The sequence below is a fragment of the Melanerpes formicivorus genome, unplaced genomic scaffold (genome assembly GCF_026170545.1).
Source record: "Melanerpes formicivorus ecotype bairdi unplaced genomic scaffold, bMelFor1.0.p_v2 SCAF_28, whole genome shotgun sequence".
NCBI lineage: Eukaryota > Metazoa > Chordata > Aves > Piciformes > Picidae > Melanerpes > Melanerpes formicivorus.
This window is the reverse complement of record NW_027142380.1, coordinates 8,903,999-8,930,060: the sequence shown is the minus strand read 5'-3', so window position 1 is coordinate 8,930,060 and position 26,062 is coordinate 8,903,999. Positions and strand designations below refer to the sequence as shown.

General features: G+C 45.0%; 1 protein-coding gene across 9 annotated transcripts in view; it reads right to left on the bottom strand.

Moving 5' to 3' along the window:
- CHL1 (cell adhesion molecule L1 like) overlaps positions 1-26,062 on the bottom strand; it is a 177,899-nt gene that overhangs the window by 72,347 nt on the left and 79,490 nt on the right. For all 9 annotated transcript variants that reach the window (XM_068154383.1, XM_068154388.1, XM_068154379.1 and 6 more), the window contains 3 exons: positions 5,238-5,427; positions 3,207-3,312; positions 689-879 (listed from right to left, as the gene is read on the bottom strand). In XM_068154383.1, the coding sequence (XP_068010484.1) occupies positions 689-879; positions 3,207-3,312; positions 5,238-5,328 (388 nt within the window). In that variant the 5' untranslated portion in view covers positions 5,329-5,427. The remainder of the gene's footprint in view (positions 1-688; positions 880-3,206; positions 3,313-5,237; positions 5,428-26,062) is intronic.

Below are 26,062 nucleotides of genomic sequence, written 5' to 3'. Positions count from 1 at the left end.
ATCAGCTCACAAACAAATTGTTGTCGGCTCAGATTAGGTAGAGAATTTACCAGACTGCAGCTCTCATCAATATTTATGCTTTCTTCTTTACAGAAAGAGAAAAGTATTAAAAGTGGAAGCATCACGAGAGCAAACAGTGGCTTTAAGCAAATACAAATCAGAAAAGAATCCTTATGGGTTTTATGGCAAGAGGCAAAGCAAGTGCTTTAGAAAGGCATTTCTAGTCAAGTCAAAGCAAATAATAATTTCCTGTCATTGAACATTCAGCTCTCTTGAGATGGTGATTAAAAAGTTTATATGGATCTAGCTGCTAACCCACTCCCTAGGGGCAAAGGGGGCCAATGATACTGCGAAAGCAGAAGTAAATAATAAATGTTTTCCAAATGAATATAGCCAGGAAAATATACACACAATCTACCCAGTTGTGTTCATATTAATTAAAGCTGATAAGGAGTGTCAGTATCAGCACTTGGAAACCTGCAAGGAGTTGACAGGCTGGCAGTGTTGTCTGAAATCCTGCATTCAAATTTGGTTTCTGTCCTCAAAACCTGCAAGGAAACAAAATCATTCCGGGGAGCACAAAGAGTTTTCCCTTCTAGTGTTCAGTGAATAACAAACACCACCTCAGCAACTACTTCTTTCTCATTCCATTTGAGGAAACCCAAGAAAGCAAAGCCGAAGTCCTTACTTGGGACAATTAGCTCAATTTCTTCTGACATGGCAGTTCCCAGCACGTTGGATGCAAAGCACCGGTATTTCCCTTGGAAACTGGTGATGATTCCACGGTTTTGAATCACAAACGTTCCAGAGTTGTTAAATGTGATTATCCTTGGGTCAGATAACAAATCAAATGGTTTCCCATCTTTAGTCCAGTTAAATCTGTAAAAAAAACCAAAACATAAAATACAAGTGTCACAAAGGACAGGTCACAGAGCAGAGAGCACTATGGTGCAAACCCAAGGCCAAGTGGAATGCTGTGCACCTAGGCTGGGGGCAGTCCTCGGTATCAGTACAGGCTGGTCATGAAGGGCTGGAGAGCAGCCCTGTGGAGAAGGACTTACAGTTCATGAAAATCTGGTCGTGAGATGGCAATGTGTGCTCACAGCCCAGAACCAATCATGTCCTGGGCTGCATTCCCATTAGTTTGGGCAACAGGTGGAGGGAGGGGTTTCTACCCCTCTGCCCTGATCTGCTGAGACCCCACTGGTGGTGCTGGGTCCAGCTCTGGAGCCCTCAGCCCAGGAGAGACATGGACCTGCTGGAGCAGTGCCAGAGAAGGCTACAAAAGTGATCTGTAATTTGTTGTGAGGACAGGCTGAGGGAGTTTGGGTTGTCCAGCCTGGAGAAGAAAAGGTTCCAGAGAGTCCTTATGGTGGCTGTGTAGCAGGGCCTATTTTGACAGGACAAGGGGTGATGGTTTAAACTACATGAGGGAAATTTAGACTAGAAAGAAGGAAGAAATTTTGTACAACGTCTCATGTTGCCCAGAGAGGTGGTAGATGCCCCATCCCTGGAATCCTTTCAGGTCAGGTTGGAAAGGGCTCCACGTAAGCTGCTCCTCTTGAAGATGTCCCTGCTCACTGCAGGTGGGTTGGACTAGATGACCTTTAAAAGGTCCCTTCTGACCCAAACCAGTTTGTGATCATATGAAAAGCAGTGGCAAATATGTTTTTTGTTAAAAAGAAAAACTTCATGGAAGAGGAGGGAGTTGAATGGTAGAGCAACCACTGTGCTACTGCAATTTGTGCTAGCTATTGGGCAAGTCTCTCCTACAGGACACTTGATTTTTAGACAACTGACTGACATGAAATAACACAAAGCTTAATGCAAAGACAATGAGTAAGAGAGACCACCTGTGAAAGCAAGAGCCACACAGTGACAGGAACTGGAGGCTGGCAAAGAAGCTGTGCCTGTAGGACAGCTAGTACTTTTGACTGGCAATGATTGACAGGAGCTGTTCTTGCCATTCATAGGAGAAACCAAAGTGAAATCCATAAGAAGCTGAGAGGACTTGATTGAGTTTCTCCTTGTCTTGGCATAGAATCACTTGTTTTGATGCTACAGGGGTGGGATTTTGATGAATGCTTAAGTGTTGGTCATAGTTTATGCATCTGGAAGTCTCAAATGGATTGAATTGGGCTAAACTGATTCAAAAACTCAGAGGCTGTTGGGAATTACAGTAAAACATGTTTTAGTGGGAGATGTGCCTTCTTTCAATATTTTGCAATGTTTGAAGAGAATAAATTAATGTCAACAGAGATGTATGGCTTGGCACTTCACTAGCACTGGCAAAACTGCCTTGCCACAGTATGGAGAGGAATATGGGTTCCCACCACCCAAACAGCACTATCACTTACATTTAAACATACCAGAAAACTTTTAATTGCTCTGCTGACAAGCAGAGAAACAAAGGAAATTTGTTGTCATGCCACAAGTCTTCATTCAGACCTCAGCTGAAAATGATCAAGCCATCTTGATACAAAACTACTGCCTTTTAAAAGCAAGTTTAAATTGTATGGCAGAGAATGAAGGAGGGAAGCACTGCAGAGTTAAAAACAACATGCAAACCAGCTATTCATTTAACCCATACACCATCCAGTGGTGCAAGTCTTAGGCAGAGCTTTCACTCTGACCTGATTACACTTTTGTTAAGCAGGTTTCCTTTAAAACTCTATTCCCTTTTTCCACCAGTGTAAAATGCACAAAGCTTATCTCTGGATAGTTATTTGAACAACTCCTTCTTGTGTATATTCGTAACATCAGCACAGCCACGATGATGTCAGGTACAGACAAAAGCATCTGATAAAATGCAAATGTGGTCTCTGACTACATGATTTAATGTGTTTGGTATTTTTTGGGTTGCTGTGGAAAAGGCAGAAGAACAGATGGGCCCCTTTGATTGCCATCACACACCTCCTATCTTTTGCAGCACAGCCCAGACCAGCTCTTGTAAATCATGAGGTGAACTCAGCACGGGCCAGAGAAATGAAACATCTACCAACAAGGAAAATATCTGCTCAGATCTCCTCATGGACTGACTGGAAGTGAATGGCCTAAATGGAAACCCAAGCCTTACCCTCGCCTTACAATGGTGAGTGGGTTACTGTACATGAGCTGTTCCTCCCCTTCCTCAGAACCAGAACAATGGTAGGCAAAAACAGAAAGCAAACCCAATTTCTGCTTCTCCAGATAAAGGCAGTACTCACACGGGCTGTGGGTTTCCTCTGGCTTCACACTTAATTGTGAAGTCCTCATCAAAAGGGTAGGCGACCTGGGTGTGAGATTGCTCCGTGATCGTTGGAAGCTGTGCAACTGAACACAAAGGGATATGGGGTTAAATATCATCCAAGTAAAGAAAGGACTCAGGTCCTTTCTTCACAAGACTGCAAAGTGTGAGGCTTGCCTTCAGGAAAAGGATGAGGACCATCATCTTCCTGGCATGAACAATACCCTCTGCTCCCCAGACTGAACACTGTTACTGCCTCAGCAGCCAGAGGAAGGTTTGACAGCCCTGACTGTACTTAGTCAGCTGCTCCTGGGCATCACCTGCACACACCTCAATGGACAACCAACCCCTCCGGAGGAGAGCTGGGGCCTTGCTAATGCCAAAGGTAAAGCATGAGGATGTGGACTGGAGAATATATCCAGCAACAAACTGAGGTTTATAATCCTGACACTTAGACATACACAGATAGCAATTTGCTATCTCCACCCTGGATAAAACTGCTAGGAAATCCATGGGCTGCAAGGATGAGTTAATACCCACCCCAGGGTACAGCAGGAGAAGAGTCATTATCACTGGCAGGGTCATGCAGTGATGTTTCACTACCTTTTCTTTTTTCTTCTCAGGGAATTAAAGTGTTGTGAATGGCTGTGAAACAGAGCTGCATGAGAGGAAATGCTCCCCTGCCATGGAGCTGGGGATAATGGGATCAATCACTTTGTTATAAGCAGCCAGGAAGAAAATTAACAGGCTCTTTGGTTTCTCTTTTAAGTCCAGGAGGCTCAAAGCCGGAAGCAAAGGTGGTGTCTTGCTGTACCATGTGGTCTCAAAGCCAAACACTTCCAAGCCCCCCAGCTTCAATGGTCAGACATAATTCCTTTTTATTAAAATATAAAATGCTTCATTAAAGCAAATCAAGGGCTAAATGGTTCCCTCGTGTAGGTACTTCAAAGCAATGGATGCCCAGACACTTTGTCCCGCACTTTACGGACACAGCTCCACTTAAACACAAGAAACTATCTTCCTCTGCAAGAAACCTTCTGCTTCCAAATGATGCTCAGTAGCTTTGCATAGCTGTAGAGAAGCATCCTACAAACCTGCTTGATTGCCTTCTCCTTTGCAGCCAGGGCTATTGGCAGGCTCCAGAGTGCTAAGAGCTCATGGCAGGTCCACATGATGCTTTGAAACTGGCCCCCGTCATACTCTGAGGCTACAGCACCAACAGCTCTGCAAAGAGCTTTTCTTTTTCCTTAGGTTTGCTTATTATTTTTTCCCCACCATAACTGATAAATCCCAATATTGTTGAGTTTTGCTTTGGTTTTGGGTTCCTCCCACCATCAAAAAACAAAGAAACAAACAAAGTAGACTGCAATCCTTCTGATCCCTTCTATGATTTATGTCTGAAAAACCTTGGCAAGCCTGGGCTGCACTCCAAGCAGTGGGCTCCTCTGGCTTTCATTGGATTGTCCCCATGAGCCTCATCCCATATTTTACACATGTCCTGAAACCACCCCAACCATGTCAAACAAGCAGTTTGAATGCATCCCAGCTGGAGAGGGACAAAGGAGGAGCTCCCCAGGGCATTAGGAAATATTCCTCTAAGGAGCAACATACACCTTGAGACATACACCTGCTCTGTTGCACATTGAAAGAGCAGGTTAGTAAAGGCAGATGCACATCAAACAAGCTTCAGGGAAACTCAGAGCCAAAATGAGGGGTTTATGGGAAGGAGAGAAGTAAACCCTTGGAGCAATGCAGTGTGTTAGATCACAAACACCAGATATGTTATTAGACATGTTTCCTACTCCATTTAAACAGGTCCAAACAAAGTAGCCTACATATTTTTTTCACATCTGAATTTCCCAAAGGCCTTGTTCAGGCAGAATTAAATTTGCAACAGAGCAACTGAAAAGTAGGATTTAATCATTTTGTTTTTCTCTGGGAAAAAGGTTAAAAAAACCAAGGGGTGGCAAACTAAACCAGGAAAAGTGTTCAGTAAATAGCTAGAACTCACCTGATAATGGTATTTCAATAGCTGCTGCCAAACTCAATGCAAAGAAAAACAGGCATATGGTGATCCCTTTTGTGCTTGATAGCATCTCCATCACTCTTCTGTAACCAAGGAGTCCGAACAGAACGAGAGATACCTTCTGCTTCCTCTCACTGTCACTTTGGATCAGATGGAAGGATGTGAAACTGGAAGGCTAGAGAGCAGAAGACAGAGCCACATCAGCTTGCAGCATTCACTTGGCTTTAACAGGATTGCTGAATTACAGCAGTGATTCAGGATTTGCAGCTGAAATGTGCGTTGCACTAAAGTGGGACCATTTCCTCTCCCCAGTTTTAAGAAGGTCCTTGTGGTGGGTTGAAATTAGGCCCCAATTCATTTGAGAAAATTACCCCCCAAAAATAATATTTGCCAGACTAGTTCAGTTGGAAGCAAATGAAGCTGTATTTACAAGCAAAACTACAATCTAGACACAGGCAATGCAAAGAATATGTACAAAATATACACTATCTACAGGCATTCACAATTTATCAACAACACAACAACCCCCCTGGAGAAAAAACAGGAGGTTACCAATAGCTTCCCCCTCTTTGCTCCTTTCCTCCCCTGTACAAGGGACAAGAGAAGAGAAGAGAAAAGCAGAGAGTAGCTTGTTAGCTGCTGGGCGCCAACCTATTCAACATCTTTATTGACGATCTGGATGAGGGGGATGAGTCCACCATTAGTAAGTTTGCAGATGACACCAAGTTGGGAGCAGGTGTGGATCTGTTAGAGGGTAGGAGAGCTCTGCAGAGGGACCTTGACAGGCTGTACAGATGGGCAGAGTCCAACGTGATGACATTCGACAAGGCCAAGTGCCAGGTGCTGCACTTTGGCCACAACAACCCCATGCAGAGCTACAGGCTGGGGTCAGAGTGGCTGAGAGCAGCCAGGCAGAAAGGGACCTGGCAGGAGTGGTTGACAGCTAGCTGAACATGAGCCAGCAGTGTGTCCAGGGGGCCAAGAAGGCCAATGACATCCTGTCCTGCATCAAGAATAGTGTGGCCAGCAGGAGCAGGGAATTCATTCTGCCCTGTACTCAGCACTGGTTAGGCCACACCTTGAGTCCTGTGTCCAGTTCTGGGCTCCTCAATTTAAGGAGGACATTGAGACACTTGAACGTGTCCAGAGAAGGGCAACAAAGCTGGGGAGGGGTTTGGAGCACAGCCCTGTGAGGAGAGGCTGAGGGAGCTGGGGTTGCTTAGCCTGGAGAAGAGGAGGCTCAGGGGAGACCTTACTGCTGTCTACAACTACCTGAAAGGAGTTTGTAGCCAGGTGGGGGTTGGTCTCTTCCCCCAGGCAACCAGCACCAGAACAAGAGGACACAGTCTCAAGCTGTGCCGGGGAGGTCACCATCCCAGGAGATATTCAAGAAAGGATTGGATGTGGCACTTGAAGCCATGGTTTAGCTGTCAGGGGGTGTTAGGTACTAGGTTGGACTTGATCTCTGATGTCTTTTCCAACCTGGATGATTCTATGATTCTACTTAGCCGCAACAAAAAAATGCAGCCAAGGTCAGCAAGCCAGCAGAAGCAACCAGCCTGTATCTGCTGGAGTGAAGAAGCCAAGAAAGAGAAGTTAGCTTATACAAGTAACTTTATGTTAGTTATCAGACCAATGGGATTAGTTAGACCTTATAGTTATTTTCCTTCTGCATCCAATGGGAATTTCATCTACGTTCTACCACTTTCTACTACAATCAGTGGAAAATCTCCTAGGCATCAGCCTAAAACTGCCACAGGCTTCTTATTACATTTCTAGCAGAAACCAAAACAAAACAAAGAAGCACTAAACCATTTAGAACATAGAACTATAATTATATATATATATATTTTTCCCCCCATTTGTAATCATTCCAGGTCATAAATTTTTCTAATGAGAGTTGTGTAAGCTGGCAAGTAACATAACAGATCTAATGAGAGAAATTTGGTGCATTAACGACCTTGGTCGTAATTCTCAGATGTTTCGATCTTTCATCTTTCATTTATGCCTTAAAAGAAAGCACACCATCTAATTTAGTTCATTAGTAAGGACCAGAACATGAAACCTTTGCTTTTCCTCCATAATGCCAGAACTACTACCCATAGGTTTTACACAATCCATTACGCATCCTTTGGTTCTGCATTACGAGGCAAAAATGTCAGGTGGCTGCCAAAAGGAGACATATTCAGCTCTAATGAGCAGTTAAGTGTAAGGGGTGAAGAGAGACAATCCTGCAAATGGGTGTAGTCAGGATTTCAGCCATCAGCGTCATTCACAGCATCTCAGTGAGGTATTAAGCAGTGTAAGGTGATTAGTACCTGTGCATCTACTAAGTGCTCAAGGGACATCGTCTCAAGAGAATTTAGGCCTCAAATGTCAAGGTAATTTTGCAGGAGCAATACTCAAGGCTGCTATGCTGGAGGTAAGGACCAACCCATGGCAGCCCAGCATGGCATGGCAAGCTCTGATTCCAGCCACTGAGCTCCCAAGCAGAGGTGTACACCCATGGCAATGGATTTCCACACTAAGCCTGGCTCGTGCACAGTTCTTGTTTCTTTGTGCATAGCACTTAGCTAATCCCTGGATCAGAAAGGCAATCCTGGGATCACAGACAGCAGTTTGTATGCAGGGGCAGACAGGGGGTGGGACCTGTCAGAGTACTGAGGATGCTCAGCCTTCCCTAGCACAGCTGGCTGCAGGGGGAACAGAGACAGCCACAGGGTCAGCACACCCCAGCCTATGATGGTTGCTTTGCTGGACCTCTACAACACACAGACATTTCTCAACACACTCCTCCTCACCTTGACTCTCGGAGATGGGCAACAGGCTGTGCTGGAGCTCTTTCCCCAGAGCATTGGGAGGATAATTTCTGGTCACTCAGTCACCAGTTCATGAAAACTTTCTGCAAGTTAATGTCTTGGAGACCAATATCCCTGGGTGAAAATTGAAATTGGCCAAGAAGGGGACAAGAGACAGACACTCTAATCACATAAGCCTCATTCCTAAAGATATGAGGCTAAAAACCAGATGTCTTTTAAGTATCTTAGGCAGCAAGTGTGTGTTGATGGAAGAAGCTGACTAATCTTCTTAGTGCCTGGCTCCACAGAAGGGAGTGGAGTAGGAGCCCACCAGAGATGACAGAGACCCACTGGCTGAGCTGCCACCCCAAGCAGTGTTTGAGTGCAAATCAGGCAGAATTAGGCAACATCAGCAAGTCGATATTTCCCTCAGTGTGATTCCTCCCAGCTCTGACTTGTGTGCAGTAGACCTTTGCCAGCCTCAATCCAATAAAATCTGGGCTGTGTCACAGCATGGACGGGGGACACACAACCCGCAGCAGCCCCAGCCTGCAGCTCCCTGACGGCTTCACAACTTCTGTCATTGCAGGACTGAGCTCCTACTCTGCCTTAACTGATCCTGGCAGGCACTCAGTTCCAGACCCGTGTCAGTGATGGTGAATCAGATGCTCTGCCAGCAAACCCTCTAACCACACAACTGCAATTTAAGCTCATAAAAATCCAGCCAGTGCTGCTGCTTGCAGATGGTACATTAGTGATAGTGAAACCCTTCTCTCCCCTCTATCTGCTGACAGCTCTGGGAAGCAGAGCAGCCTATGCCAGGATGCCAACCAGAGGAAGGGGAGCTGAGATGACAGGAGGTGTGCAGCCTGCTGAGGCTGCAAACTAAGGAGTAAGACGTTTCTTTTTTCACATGAATGTTACAAATCCATGTATAGATTCTGATGAAATCTGAGCAAAATCAAGCAAACTGCCCAATTCCTTAACCCAACCCATTGAAATTATTATTATTAATAAAACATAGAAGAAAATAATAAAGTGCTGGAGAGGAAAGAAGAAATGTCCTGAACAAAAACACTGTCCTTGCTCATGTGCCACAGCACAACTTGCCTCTGCAGGCTGCTGCAATTAGCTGCACTGTCTAGCACCTCACTCCCTTTCCCTGTGCAGAATACTAATGGAAGGGGCTGACACCACCAGCATTTGGAAGCAGCATTTGGGGACTGATAGTGCTGGACTTGTGCACAGCCACCAGATCTATCTAAAGGTCCCTTGGAAATCTCCCTGCAGCTGCATTTCTCCTCTGCCATTTGACTCTGGGGCAGTTTCCACAAGGTACACTCCCAAGATGGATTAAGCAAGTGTCTTTGTGAAGGTAACCATCCACCCAGACAAGCCTCCTGTTGGGATGTTCATAGAATCACAGACTGCTTTGAGTTGCAAGGGATCTTAAAGGTCATCTACTTTCAGCCCCCCCACCAAGAGCAGAGACACCTTCCACTAGCCCAGGCTGCTCAGACCTTGTCCAGCCTGGCCTTGAACACCTCCAGGGAGGTGACATCCACAACCTCCATGGGCAACCTGTTCCAGTGTCTCACCACCCTCACTGGCAAGAATTTTGTCCTCATCTCCAGTCTCAATCTCCTCTCCTCAAGCTTCAACCCATTCTTTCTCATCCTATCACTACAAACCCTTGTGAAAAGTCCCTCCCCAGCTTTCTTGTAGACTTCTTCAGGTACCAGAAGGCCCCTATGAGGTCTCCCCAGAGCCTTCTCTTCTCCATATATGTCATATACCTTCCTCTTAATGGAGTAGCAGAGGTGTCATACTGGCTATGATGGTTGTGGCAGCAATTATTATGGAAGGCTAGCAGTTGATGCACATCTTCCCTGACATGCTTCACTCAACCAGTTGCTCTTCCATGTCCTGGTCTGGACAGTGATGATCCTCAGCAGATGGACAGGTGAGACATTCACCTTCCCCAAAGGAAACACGTGAATAGCTATTAGCCTTATTTAAGGTGATGTATAGGCAGGGTTGCCAAGCACTGGGGTGTTTGGTATGGCTGTCACAGGTTTTGCTGTCCTACCAAGCCTGAGGCTCACAGCTCAGTTCAAACTGCAGAGCTCAGTTCAAACTGCAGAGGCCCTGATTAAATCACCAATTTTCCTGCTCCTCTCCAGTACCCAAACAACTCTGAACCCCTTCCTAAGCAAGCAATAGCAGACATCCTCCAGACACCCCATCCCAACCCCATCCTAAACACAGCCACATAGCCAAACTTTGGGCAGCACAATCTTTCACCCCTATGATGACTGAACTCCAACCCAAAATTTCTCATCCTGTGCCAGTTGCTAGCAAATGAACAGTTTAGCTGCTTAAGGAATTTAGAGAAATAAATGAGGCAACTGCACAAGCACTTGGCAGCTAGGGGCTGGTTTTGCTCTCACCGGTGCCAGCACTCTCCTGGGGTTTAGTAGGTGCCAGAGAGCAACCTGCAAAACCTTGACCTTGGTTAAAACATCAGTCTAGCTCTCAGAGCCAGAGTGCTGGATCAGGCTGAGCTTGCTCTGGATCCTGCTGTTTCCCCCAGGAATTCCACATCCTTCTTTGTTCTCCCAGAGAGCTGGCTGCAGCATCCCTTGCACCAGGGAGTGGAACAAAAAAAATGATGACTGAAGAAAACCTTTCTTTGGCACAATGAGTGATCATGTATTGCTACAATAAATGCTACATTTATGATCCCTCCTTTTTCTTCTCTCCCCTCCTCCCTCCATTCCCAGCTTTATTTTCACTTTTCTCCGCCTCGGGCTTAAGCCAAGTAATTTGAATTCACTGGAAATACTTATCTGTAGTTCCTTACCTACAACTCATTATTTACTGGGCTGTTCAGTTAATAGTAAATACTGATTGCTCTAAGGACAGCTCATTTGTTTATTTAATGAGCTGCCTTTAACTTACAGTGAGCAGATCTTTCAAAAGATCAGGATTTCTGAGGAGTGATGCACTTCTTTTATTCTACTGGATCCCATTGCTTCCAAAAATGGGCAATAAAAATGTTGGACAACAAAAGAAGAGGAAGAAAAAAAAAATAAATTAAATTTCCATGTATCTCATCAACCTTGTGAACAATTTTCCCTACATGCAATTACTACATTAAAATTGCTCATAAATAGTAGCGAGACGACAGCCAAAATTCCCAGAGTATTTGTCTGCTGCTTCCAAGACAAATTACATGGCAATACTAAATATGGCATCCATCTCAGCTGGCTGGTTCCCTCTTAAAATACAGAATCAGAGAATTGCTTTGGTTGGAAAAGACCTTTAAAGGTCATCAAATCCAACCATTCTCTCACTCTACCAAGTCTGGTGCTGCTAAACCATGTCCCTCAGCACCACATCTCTACGCCTTTTAGACACCTCCAGGGATGGGGATTCAAACACCTCCCTGGGCAGCCTGCTCCAGTGTTTGAGAGCCCTTTCAGTGAAGAAGTTTTTTTATAAGACCCAACCTAAACCTCCCCCAGTGCAACCTGAAGTCATTTCCTCTCATCCCATTATTTTCTTACTAGGAAAAAGAGACCAACACCCACGTGGCTCCAACCTCCTTTCAGAAAGCAGTAGAAAGCTGTAGAAAGCAGTGTCCTTTTCTCCAGGCCAAACAACCTCGGTTCCCTCAGTTTCTTCTCGCCAGACCTCTTCTCCATACCCTTCACCAGCTTTGTTGCCCTTCTCTGGACATGCTCCAGCACCTCAATGTCCTTCTTGTAGCGTGGACCCCACAACCGAACCTAGTATCGTAGAGGTGGCCTCCCCAGTGCTGAGTACAGGGGGAAAGATATGGTCCTTGCAGAAGTTCTGTACATCACAGGTATGCATGAGACTACTGGATTCCCAGTAGTCAGGTCAGCTCTTCTGAGCTGACTTTTTCATTAGCTAGAACCAGATTTAATTTCTCAGTGCCACACATGCTAGAGGATTGTTAAATAGCAGCCTTTGGTAATTAGAAATGAGAGCCTTCAGTGTGGCCTGAGTTACAAAATAACATCAAAAGCCCTAGGAAAAAATAATAATAATTGCTTCCTGGTTTGGGAAATAAAAAATTGCTTATTTAATTACACCATATTGCAACTTAAAGCACAGGAGCTTAATTAGATACTCTCACTTCTTCTTATTTCCAATCACAGAAGAAAAAAAAATTATCCCAGACAGTCTTGAGCAACTTGGTGGAAAGTGTCCCTGCCTATGGCAGGGCCTTTGGAACTCCATGATCTTTAAGGTCCCTTCTATGACAAAACATCCCTCATCCCAAACCAGCAGCAGTCCCTGCCCAGCTGAGGGCAATGGTTGAGTTGTATCCACAGCTGGCAGTTGCACTGTGAAGCACATTGTGTTTGCCCACCTCATGGTGAGCCCCAGACAATGTGTCCAGGACTCAGCTTGGTGAGCACTGATGCTCCAGAACTGGCTCTTCCACCCCTGTTCCTTCACAGTTGCAACCTGAGATCAGCTTGTGTGGCAATGCCAGCGACGAGCAGTGTGAGCAATCTGGCAGTGCAGGCCTAGAGCCTGACATGGTGGTAGGCCATAAATGCAGAATCAGCTAGCAGTGTAGCAAAACAGTGCTGTGCCTGCAGCATGGAACTAAAACAAGACACTGGTAGCTATAAACATGGACAGTTATCCTGGGACAACAGGACATGCACCTGCATCAACAACCTCGTTGTGTCGTTAGTAGTTGGACCAATAATCTGTAATAGTGCCATGTGTGGTCACTCATAGGGAACCAATGGAGCTGTGCCAACAGGGCACTCCGAGCTTATATAAGTCGTAGCAGTTGCCTTGCTACGCACTTCTTCTTCTGCCTTTCCTGTCTCCTGTTTCTTCTACACTTTACAGTGCTATACTTGCACTACAGGCCTGCTCCATAGGCCTGCACCTCAGGCCTGCACCACTGGAACAATAAAGGAACAATACTCGATCACATTGGTCAGCCGTATTGATTCCTATCTCCGTCGTCTACAAGCTTGGACCCAGCAGCTGAGAAGGTAGCTTCTATCACCTACCCTTCTGAAAGTAACTTCCTGAAGCCCCCATCACATTTGAAGGCCTCTTTGGTGAGGCTGGTGGTACCAAACCTGAAGACAAGATGACCAAAGACTATAGTGAGTGACCTCAAGTGCTAAGGCAGGGGATATTCCACCTGCTGCTTTCCACCCTCACTGCTCCCAGCTGCATGCCCTGATTCAGGGGTTACTGCACGTGGCACAAGGACTTGAACTGAGAAAGTGTTCATCTCTGCTGTGCCTATTTCTCCTTTCTGCTGCAAAGCCTTCCAGAAAATGGGTGACACAAAACTCACAAGGCAAGGAAATGGGTTCAGTGTGGGACAAAGTGGTTCTGCAGCAGCTTTCAGAAGAGGGGCTGCAGTCCCGTGGGGTACAGGATTAATCGCCTCAGTGTTTTTCCATGCCACAAGCAGGAGCATCTCCTTCTTTCGTTAATTAGCAATGGAAGGTTGAGATTTATGCTGGTAAAACCTGAAATCCAAGGCTACAGCAAAAAAGTATTCATTGTTCTTTGGTTTATTTTTTTCCCTTTCACATGCAGAGCCACTCATGTGTTTGGAAAAACCAAGAAGAAATAATCATAGAATCGTCAGGGTTGGAAGGGACCTCAAAGATCATCTAGTTCCAACTTCCCTGCCATGGGCACAGACCCCCCACACTACCGCAGGTTGCCCAGAGCCCCATCCAGCCTGGCCTTAAAAACTTCCAGGGATGGGACCTCCACCACCTCCCTGGGCAACCTGTTCCAGTGTCTCACCACCCTCATGGTGAAGAACAGACCAGAACAGACCAGGTTGGAAAAGACCTTTGAGATCATCAAGTCCAACCTATCAGCCTACACCATCTAATCTACTACACCATGGCACCAATTGCCCCAACAAGTCTCTTCCTAAAGACGTCCAGAGCTTCTTCCTAACATCCAATCTGAATCTACTCATGTCTATTTTTTTTCCATTCCCCCTAATGCGATCACTCCCTGCCACACTAAAGAGTCCCCTAAAAATTCATCAGGCCCCAGCATTTTATGTCAGGTGTCAACACTACACATGGTTTGTCCCCTAAAAGCTTTTTGACATCCCAGCATTAGTACCAGGGAGAAGATAACCTTCACTTGACTCTATCCCAGCCACCTATTTTGGGATGTTGTGGGCTCTCAGAAAAGCAGCAGCTCATGAGGCACATGCTGGCAGTGATTAAAATAATCACCCAAATCAGAAAGACAATCTTCCTCCTGGAGTAAAATATTTCCAAATAGATTCTACTGCATAAAAGCCATATATATTTAAGATGCAATTCTGGTCTCAGGAGGTTTAGAGAGAGATGTTTATGTATTATTTATTTTGCCAAGGACTTTATAAATATTATTGGACAGCAGATGTAAAGTAAAAGTTTTCAGTGCAGTTAAACAACTCTGACATTATTTCCCAAGATTTATGTGTTCCAAGTACAATTGCAACCATTATGCATGCCCAGTTCTGTAATCCATCAGTCTTTCAGGTTCTCAAACCACATGAAAAAAAAACAACACAACACACCACCTCTATAAATGTGATAGAATGAACATACATAATAAAGAAACCTGTACAGAGGGCTGTGGAATGTTTTACTGCAGCACAAGCAGCAGTAAGCCATTTGATTCAATAAGCAGTGGAACTATGAGAATTAATTTCTCTTTTAAGGAATAAGCAGGCAGCTTATTTGGGGAGCCCAGCTCGTCAGGTCATTGTTTTCTGGGAAAGAAGCAGACATGGGTCAGGCAGGACATCTCCCAGCCTGGCAGACACATGATGGCTGGTGCCTGTCTCTTCTGCTATCACCAGGCTGTGACTGACATCTCAGTTCGATGTTGGTGCTGATTGTCTGGAAACTCAATTTAATGCTGTTTCTGTCTGAGCTCTACCTACAATGAAATACCCCCCACCCCTCCCCAAGCCTCAGTAGATTGCACCCTATGCTCTCATGGCATTTAAAAGCCAGCTGTAAATGGTTAATGGTTTCTCCTGGTCATCACTCTGCCCATATAATGTCACAGCACCTGACAGATTTGATTTAATTTGTTTCATACATCTCGTAGCTGAAGCACTGAACTGCAAAATCACAGAGTACAAGGACCATATTTCTTAAAGCCCTGCATGTCTTTTAGGCACCTACAATGACAGAAAACTAAAGAAATGTGTTTTCTAATCAGTACAAATGATCTGCTTTTGGTAGCTCTCTGCTGGCATCTACCATTGTGAGCATCCTCCCTAGGATCTAGAGGTGCTTGCTGCTGAAGAATGTTGAAGACTTCAGGTTTTCCTGAGGAATTAAATAAATGGATTCCCTATCTTTATTTCACCAATCTAATTTAAACAAATAGATTATCTGAATGACTCCACCCACTTGCTTTGTTGGGTTTTTTTTGGCTTATGCCTTGCAACATGATCCATTTGATGGCTCCTTTTATGTCAGCAAGAGTTTGGTTTTTAAATCCAGTGTGGAACTGGACAAGGTTTCTGGCCACACATGGTATTTAAATGTAATAAATAACTTGCCCAGTATCCACCTGCTCAACCCATTTAATGTCAGCTAGACTGAATTGAACCCAGTAGAGGATTGTTTGTAAATTTAAGTCAAGTAACCTTAAATAAAACTCCTTGCTTCAGTATCTTTTACAGAATACAGAATTCACCAGGTTGGAAAAGACCTTTGAGATCATCAAGTCCAACCTATCACCCAACACCATCTAATCAACTAAACCATGGCACCAATTGCCTCATCCAGGCTCTTCCTAGACACCTCCAGGGATGGTGACTCCATCATCTCCCTGGGCAGCACATTCCAATGGCCAATCTCTCTTTCTGGGAAGAATTTCTTCCTACCATCCAGCCTAAACCTCCCCCGGTGCAGCTTGAGACTGTGTCCTTTCTTTCTTTGCTTCCTGTGAAAACATCTGAGGAAGCTTAAGCCTTGTAACATCTGACAAAAGCACCACCTTAATGCAAATTGCACAAAAGCTCAAATCAAAGTTCACTTTTGCAGCTGTGGATATTCAGGATGAAAACCCATTCCAAAACCAGCAGCCCTGCAAAGACAGTCAGGAAAGCAATCTGGCCAGCCCCATCGGATCAGCTCTGCTGGACGCTCAAAATACCTCTGTAATAAAGATCCAAAAGAAAATCCAGCTTGGAAACCAATCCCTGGTTTAGCTTTTCTTGAGCAAAGAAAGAAATGCTGACTGTGAATGGTACATTGTTTATGAGGGATATGTCATTAAACTTCAGTTAGAACATTTATTGATGCGGCACTTAGAAGCAAATAGAGATAACCACTGATGTGGTTATTCCTGCCATTAGAAGCACATAAACCTGAGTACACCCTGCAGCTAAATCCCAGCTTTATGGATGTTCTGAAACATGTGAATAAATACAAGCATCTGTATTGATTTAAAGAGAAGCACAACCTTGCTGAACAATAAGTGGGACACCAGGTCTCACAAAAGGGGCTCTGGCTCAGCCCTCCTGACAGGGCAGGCTCAGGTAGGCAGCAGAGGGAGTGCAGGAGGTAGGTAACATCCTGGTACATACATCCTGCCCACCTCCTGTGGCTGTTCGGGGACTTTCTGAGCCAGATGTTGCATCTAACTTTCAGTCCCAAATAGCTACAGATGGGCCTTTCTTCCACAAATTTCATCTTTTTCTGATTTCTTAAGTGATGATCTACTGAGATAATGAGTTCCTCAACTATACCATGTTAAACTTACATGACCATAAAGTGGTTTAGATTGGAAAAGACCTCCAAGGTCATCAAGTCCAACTATTAACCCAGCACTGCAAGCTCACCACTAAACTACGCCCCACAGTCCTGAGGTCTGTGGTGACAGGTTGGACTCGATGATCTTTGAGGTGTCTTCCAACCTTAGTGATATTGTGATACAGCATCACATCTACACATCTTTTAAACCTCTCCACCACCTCTGGGCAGCCCTTGCCGATACTTGAAGAGGTAACCATAAAATAAGGTTCCTGGCTTTATATTGAGGTACAAGCTAGAATACAGGAGGCTCCACCTCAACATGAGGAGAAACTTCTTTACAGTGAGGGTGATGGAGCGCCAGAACAGGCTGCCCAAGACAGGCTTTGGAGTCTCCCTCCCTGGAGACATTCAAAACACACCTGGATGTGTTCCTGTGCAGCCTGCCCTGGGTGATCCTGCTTTGGCAAGGGGGTTGGAATCGATTATCTCCAGAGGTCCCTTCCAACCCCTAACATTCTGTCATTCACAAACATAAGAGCACTCTAGTCTCCCTATGTGCAGCTCTTTCATCTCTTTTTCTTAAAGGTGTGGCCACACATTCCTTCATATCTCATTTTTTTTTCCCAACCAGTGAAATCAGAGAAATTATCCCAGCCCAAGGAGATAATGCCAGGGTATAGGAACGTTGTGAGCATGGCTTTTAAGAAAAGGTGTGGCAATGCATTCCTTCACTTTTTGTTAGCCAGGGAAATCAGAGAAATTATCCCAGCACAGAAACAGAGGCTCACAGGATGTCAGGGGTTGGAAGGGACCCAAAGAGATCATCGAGTCCAACCCCCCTGCCAGAGCAGGGCCATACAACCTAGCTCAGGTCACGGAGGAACACATCCAGACAGGTCTTGAAAGTCTCCAGAGAAGACGACTCCACAACCTCTCTGGGCAGCCTGTTCCAGTGCTCTGTGACCCTTACAGCAAAGGTGTTCCCCTTTGTGTTGAGGTGGAACCTCCTGTGCTGCAGCTTACATCCAGCAGGAGAGAATGCCACAGTAAAGGAATGCTGTGAGTGTGGTTTTCCCACCGACCTACAAGCACACAGCCATCCCTCCCCCATCACTGGTAACAAACCAGCACAGATTGGAGCATTGCAGATCCATCTGAATGCACACCAGACGGTGAGAAAATTAAACTATTGTCTGAGGCTTTTGCCATTATTATTTTTTTTCTCCCCCCTCGAGATACTACATCTCCTAAATGAGCTTTTCCCACATTTCTGGCTGAAACTAGTTTTATATTAATTGAAATTTTCATTGGCGATTAGCATTTGGGCTCATAGGTCAAGCATGAAGCATAAACCGGCATACAGTAGCAAGTGGGCTGGGTGACTGGGAACGATGGCATGTCAGCCGTGCACAAAGGGAATAAAAGCAGGTTGTGGTTTGTTTTCAGATGAGACTGCTAATGACAGCCTCCTCCAACAGAGGCGATGCAAATTCTCCTGCATTTCAAAACGAATTTGCAGCAAAGGCACTTTCTCCTTCTGTGCTCTCACCCTCCCCCTTTCAAAGCACAAAATAATAGGGAAATCAGCAGCTTTCTCCTGATAATAACAACAAACAAACGTGTTCTAGTAAAGCAACACTTCCCAGGAGAAATCCTGCCTCACCTTCAAAACCTCCCTAAAAACCCAGCTCATGCCACAGTCAGTAGCCATTGCAGCTCCATCCTTCAGCAGTCACAAAGCCAGGCAGAGCCCCATTGACTTGGAAATGTGGGCAAAAGGATCTGCCTGGCAGAGTTCCTTCCAGGGCTTAGGTCTGATGGGATTGTGCATTCAGCATAAAGCTCAGCAAAAACAGCTCACCCCCCTCCCAAAAGCACAGGCTCCCCAAAAGTCTGTCAGGAAGGAAATTCTGTACTCAATCAGGAAGGGGAAAAATTCGCAGCACCTAGCACCTCATGGGTACCATTTGAGACCAAGGTATGAGAGCAATCCCTGTGCCAGGAAAAATCATCCTACAGCACCACAAAGCACTGCAGAGCGATGAGGGCTCCACTTCAAGTCAGTGATTTTCACAGCATGGGCTTCTGTTTCCCTGGGAGTTCCCTGTGCTAGCAGCAAGGTGACAATGTGAACAGAGTGGGGGGACAAAATCTCAGTGTTTAATTGCAAATTAATTACCTCAATAAACAGCAGAAAACAGCTGCTATTCCCTCTTGACCCATTAAGGATCATTTTTTCCTGATGCATCCCAGACAGGTGATCTCATTCACAATGCACAGTGCTGGTGAATATTGCTAAACACCAAAAACCCTAAAGCTGAGCCCACTGCTTCATCTGTGCCATGCTTGCAGCAGCACTTGTCTGCCTCACAGACTCTGGGGATGCTCAGCATGTTCCTAAGGTCCCAAGAGGAAAATCCTAGCAGGCTTCACACGCAAAATATTAAAATCAAAGGGAAAGTAACATCAAAACTGAAGCAAATCTCCTCTGTCTCAGCGTTATCCTTGTACCTCAGCACAACTGCACTGCACAACAGTGGAAGTCACAGGGACACTGTGTGCTTCTAATTGAAATTGCAGGCAGCCACTCATGACAATGGAGAGTTTCACAGCAAGCAAGCTCCTGTACTTTCTGCCTTCCTCTGATTTTCCCCTCTTCTGTGTAATAAAAGCGATTAGCTCTTCCAGCTTCATGGAGGATCTCACAAGGCTCGCTTTCCCCCTGATAACTCAAGGCTATTAAGCTCCCAACTTTTTCCACGTTACCAGAGATACAAGGGATTACTTAAAAAAAATAAAAATCAAGTGAGAGGTAATGATTTAAGCACAGACACTGCAGGAAAGCATTTCAGGATGTAAGTTAAACACCATCCACATTGCTGTCAGGCAGTTTCCCAAAACCTGGCATGCCCAGCCTAGTATGTTCTCTCACTTTGATTACCTTGGGTTGCTCCTGGAACTAGATGATGCTTGAGGTCCCTTCCTAACCTAACAATTCTATGATTCTATGATGCACACTTGTCACTGCAATTTGCAGTTTACCATGGAAGGAAATTATGGCCAGCAAGTCGGGGGAGGGGATTCTGCCCCTCTGCTCCACTCTGCTGAGAACCCACCTGCAGTGCTGGGTCCAACTCTGGAGTCCTTAGCACAGGAGAGTCATGGCCCTGTTGGAGTGGAGCAAGAGGAGGCTACAAAAATGATCTGAGGGCTGGAACCCCTCTGCTATGATGACAGCCTGAGAGAGTTGGGGTTGTTCAGCCTGGAAAAGAGAAGGCTCTAGATGGGGGTTATTGTAGCCTTTTATTACTTAAAGGGGCTAATTAGAAACCTTGGGGACAGACTCTCTATCAGGGCCAGTTGAGACAGAACAAGAGGTAATAGTTTAAACTAGAAGAGGGATATTCAAACTACTGAGCAGGAAGAGATATTTTTTATACTGTGTGAGACACTGGCCCAGGTTTCCCAGAGAGGTGGTAGATGCCCTGTGCCTGGACCCATTCTGGATCAGGTTGACCTGGGCTCTGAGCAACCTGGAGCACCTCTCCTATGAGGACAGACAGAGGGAGTTGGGGCTGTTCACTCTGGAGAAGAGAAGACTCTGAGGAGACCTACTTGTGGCCTTCCAGTATCTGAGGGGGGCTACAAAAAAGCTGGGAAGGAACTTTATAGGGTGTCAGGGAATGATAGGGCTGGAGGGAATGGAAAAAAATTAGAACTGGGTAGATTCAGATTGGCTGTTAGGAAGAAGTTCTTCCCCATGAGGGTGGTGAGACACTGGAACAGGTTGCCCAGGGAGATGGTGGAAGCCTCATCCCTGGAGGTTTTTAAGGCCAGGCTGGATGTGACTCTGAGCAACCTGCCGTAGTGTGAGGTGTCCCTGCCCATGGCAGGGGGGTTGGAACTGGCTGATCCTCAAGGTCCCTTCCAAACCTAACAATTCTATGATTCTATGATCTAGCTGCACATTTCCCTGGTGACTGCAAGGGGTTGGATTAGATGAGCTTTAAATGTCCCCTCCAACCCAAACCAGTCTGTGACTCTATGAATATTTCCTTAAGGCAATAAGTGCAGAATTTGGACCAGTTTATGCCTTAGGAAGTCTAAGCAGTAAAGAAACAGGAGAGAGGAATGAACATTTCATCTTGATTTTCTATTTCCTACTTTCCTTGTATTTAGATTAAGCACAGGAGTCCACAGTCCTTCCGTTTTTCCCATGAACAACTTCACAGCTAAAAACACCCCAACAATTTAAAGGAAAACCCACATGTGAAATCCCAGCTCAAGTATGTGAGAGAATCCCATTTCATCCCTGTTCTTTAGGAGCTGTTACAATCCCAGCACACAGACTGAGAAAGTGATGGGACAAGTTTTTGGCTGGGATCTCCTGGGAGGAGAGTTTATGATCACAATGGAAGTGCCTGAGACATTCTTCTAAGTAGTGCAGTGCTACAATATACCTGGTCATCATTTTAGTTCAACAGCTTGTGTTATTGGAACCATTTTGCACCCAAGCTTTTAGGGGAACCAAGTTGTTGATGATTATTTCTGAGCTTGGGCAACAGTTTTCTGCACTTGCTCGGGTCGTTTTGCTGGAATGGAATGGGATGGAATGGAATATGTTGGAAGAGATCTTTGAGGTCATCAAGTCCAACCTATCATCCAACACTATCTAATCAACTAAACCATGGCACCAGGCATCCCATCAAGTCTCTTCCTAAACACCTCCAGTGATGTTGGCTCCTCCACCTCCCTGGGCAGCACATTCCAATGGCCAATCTCTCTTTCCATGAAGAACTTCTTCCTAACATCCAGCCTAAACCTCCCCTGGCACAGCTTGAGACTGTGTTCTCTTGTTCTGGTGCTGGTTGCCTGGGAAAAGAGACCAACCCCCACCTGGCTATGACCTCCCTTCAGGTAGTTGTAGACAGCAATAAGGTCTGCCTTGAGCCTCTTCTTCTCCAGGCTAAGCAACCCCAGCTCCCTCAGCCTCTCCTCATAGGGCTTGTGCCCCAAACCCATCACCAGAAAAGCACCATTTAAAATGCTCTAGATTCCAATGAATCTCTTAGCTGCAGCAGTTGCTTTTTCTCAGTTAATGCCTTTTTTCTCAGGGCACTGAATCAAAACATCAATCAATGGCAATGAAGACAGCTAGCTGACAACATATTGAATGTATCTACTGCAGCTGTGAGCAAAAGGGAAAAGAGTTTGTAATTCTGCTTCTCTCTCCCCTGCATCCATGTTCGTAGAGGAGAATCATAGAATGGTTTCAGTTGGAAAAGACCTTTAAAATCATTGAGTCATTACCTAGTTCTAAGTCTGGTGCTAAATCATGTCCCTCAACACCACATCTCTACATCATTTAAACACCTGCATCAATGGTGACTCTAGCATTACCCTAGGCAGCCTGTTCCAGGGCTTGACAATCCTTTCAGTGAAGTTTCTTCTAATATCCAACTTTAACTTCCCCTGGTGCAACACGAGGCCTTTTTCTCTTGTGTTATCACTTTTTACCAGGGAGAAGAGGCTGACCTCATCCTTGCTACAACCTTCTTTCAGGGAGTTGTAGAGAGCCAGAAAGTCTCCCTCAGCCTCCTTTTCAGCAGACTAAACAACCCCAGTTGCCTCAGTTGCTTCATCATCCCTTTTGTGACTGGCAAGATGCAGAAAAGCAGTTCTCAGTGCCTGCAGTGTTTTCAGGTGATCACACAGAAGGCATTCCTCAGACAGATCACACACAAGGACCATTTTAAGGCACAGCTGATCTTTAGAGATACAATTTGATTCCTCCTAGGTGCCTGAACAGATAATGAAAAGGCAACACATGCAGCAAAACACACAATCCAAACAGCCTAAAAGGCTTGAAAAACATAAGATTATTCACCTAAGTACTTGGATAAAAATGTACTGAAGGAAATCAGGCAAAGCTAAGTCCATTCTCTCTGAAAGCCAATGGGAATGTGGTGAATTATCTTCCAAGACCAGACAAGTAGGTTTAGAAACAACCTGGAGGCAGTGCCCATGACTATAATTGCATCATTACTTTTCCTTTCTCTTTATTGTTGGTGGTTTGCTTTCTGTGGCAGCAGTAAAACACATGCACATAAACTACACCACCAAATATGGGTGAACTTGATGATCTTAGAGGTCTTTTCCAGCCTTAATGATTCTCTGAATATAAAGCTCCTGTTTCAAAAGCTGGAGCTGCTGAAAGTTCCCCCTGATGTGACTGCATGAGCACTGAGCACAAGCACACCATATTTCCCCCTATACCAGTTCCGTAAGACCCTGAACTCCACCTTGCTAGAAATTAAAAGAAATTGAAGTAGAAATGCAACAAACATATCAGGAGTGGAAATTTCTCCTTGAATTATTCAAACCCAGTAGACTTGATATTAGTAAGAAATTCTGTACAGCGAGGGTGGTGAGGCACTGGAACAGGCTGACCACAGAAGTTGTGGATGACCCTCCCACTGGAGGTGTTAAGGTCAGATTGGGCAGAGCCTTGAGCAATCTGGTCTAGTTCAAGGTGTCCCTGCCCACAGTGGAGGATTTGGACCTAGGTGATCTTTAAGGTCCCTTCCAACCCAAACCATTCCAAGATTTCATGCTTCTAAAGTCACACAAAACCATAAGGGGAATCTTAACATGGAATGTCAATCAGATAGAACCTTGGTCCCCATTATCTCGTCTGCCCATAACGTGATGTTCTTCAGAACAAGTCCTGACTTTTGCACACCAACCCGTCTGCAGATGCATTGCACTAATCAATTACATGCACGTCATCTGCAGATGCATTGCACTAATCAATTACATACACGTGGGTGGAAAAAGTGTTCTCCACATCACACACCTGGAAACTGTATTACATGCTTGGTACAGAGCTTCTCCAGCACCACATGTGTTGTTCTATCTTTTCCTTAAGAAAAACAAACAACAAAAGGGTAATACATGAATACTGTTGCTTGTATTGTATTTTACGTCATTTCTATCCCATCACACAGACTTCCTCACCCTCTAATCATTCTCTCACATGACTGGTTAGAAAGGCTCACCAGAAATGGGTAAGAAAACCATACAGTTGGTTATGAAAAAGAATTGCACAATCCCATTCATACACTTCACTCTCCAAAATCTCTGACTTCTGCTTCTTCATGCTTCCCTGCAGCTGGCTGGGAGCCTATAAAGGTTCCCAGAGCATGAGGAGGACATGCTACATAACATTACTCCTTACAAAGCTAAGCATTTCAATCAGCTCTCCTCAACACACACACAGACATCCTGCACTCTTCTTGCTAGCCCAACCTAGTTGGTGTGTCCATTAAGTTCATCCCCTTGAGGCAAACAAAGTAGAATCATGGGGTCAATATGTTTAGAAAAGACCTTTAAAGATCATCAAGTCCAACCATCAACCCAGCACCACAATGCTCATTAAACCATGGCCCAGAGTGCCGTGTCTACATGGGTTTTGAATGTCTCAAGGGACAGTGACTCTACCACCTCCCTGGGAAGCCTGTTCCAATGCCTGACGACTTTTGTAGCAAAGACATTTTCCCTAAACATCATTTATTACATATCTGAACCACATCTGGGAGCCTGATGGATGCTCTTAAGTATTAGCTGAAAATAATCAAGTTAACTGAATAGCATGAATCCTTTGGAGGTCCAGGTCACAGCATGACAGATCAAGAAGTCACAAAGGGGAACCCACAGAGAGTCTGGTATTAAATACAGAAAACTGCTGGCTGCCAGAGCAGCTCCTGGCACAAGGGCACAAGGCCAAACCTGGGGAGCCACACACTTAGGGAGAATTTAGCCAGTGAATACTGGAAAAGAATTGATCCTGTCCCTACCAAATTCTGGTTTACTCTACATGGCAGAAAAGCCAACGGGAGCATTCCTCATTAGATCTTCTACTTCCAAGCAATGTGTTAACAGGAGCTGGCAGGTGATGAACTGACTTCCTTGACATTCCCCTCTACATTTTGGCAACCAATCGTGTAAAACTCCCAGAGCTTGAAGCATCCTGGATTTCCAAGCAGGCAGAGAAGGAACTAACAGCTTCTGAAACACTGCAATGCAAAAATGAAAACCACTTCTGCAATTACAGCACATGCCCTTTGAGCTTTTCCTTCCACTCTCCTTTTTCTGCCTTTATTTAGCTGAAGTTATTTAAAGGACAGATCTCTGTTTAAGCAGCTGCTGCCGCGACTAGTTGGTCCAAGCAGCTCTTTTAATTAAATATTTGCTGCTGTGCAAGTTTCCTCTCCCCGCCCTGCTATCCTTGTGGACAACATTTGTTCTTGCAAAGATAACAGGTCTGCTGAGCAGCCTTTGCTGAGCAACCTCCTGTGCTCCAAGCCCCTGTAATGATGTGAAGCCTCCACAGAAATTCATTTTATGATAGGCACAGCGACATTTGCTATCAAGGACAACCATCAACAATAAGGAAAAGAAACAAAACTTGCAGTGATTTAATAATCATTATTAAACTATGTCATTTACATAATTAGTCTTTAGTAATAACTACAGCATAGCTCTTTTAGGGCACAGTAAATTGGCAGACCACTTCACAAAGTGATTATTTCTTCCCCCCTCCCCCTTCCCTTCATTCTCTCGCACCAATAAGTGGAAAGTAGATCAGGTAGGTGATACCAAAACACATACTAAGCAGGTTTGCAGAAAGGATGGAAATGGAGATGAGTATCACAGTGTGAATAAGATAATTCTCGAGAAGTATGGATTTCCAGCAGGTTTCCAAGACATTTCTTTCTCTTAGAATTTCTTCCTAGGCAGCAGTCAATACCTCCACAATACTTTATGCTATTTCCCAGCCAGGATCAGCAAGGCTTTGGGTTTACTCAACCATAAGTCTTAACAGAATTGTTCACTGTGTTCCTCCTGGCAAGTAACCCTGGGAAAAACATTAAAGGCAACTGAGCTGACCAGATACCAGTAAAGGTTTGACTTGCTTGGGGAAAAGCTCCTTTCTTACTGGTGCCTCAAAGTAGATGTGTCTTTAGCCACTTTAAGCATGACTGAGAAATTCTTACCTACTTTCAGACTGGAAATAACAGAGGGCTAAAAAAAACTCATACCCATTACTAGAGATGGGAAAAAAAGAGGAAAAAAAGAAAGATTTTTCAGCTAAGATGTTTCATCAGTGGGCATGGACACTGGGGGTACCCCTCTATGCAGAAATGGG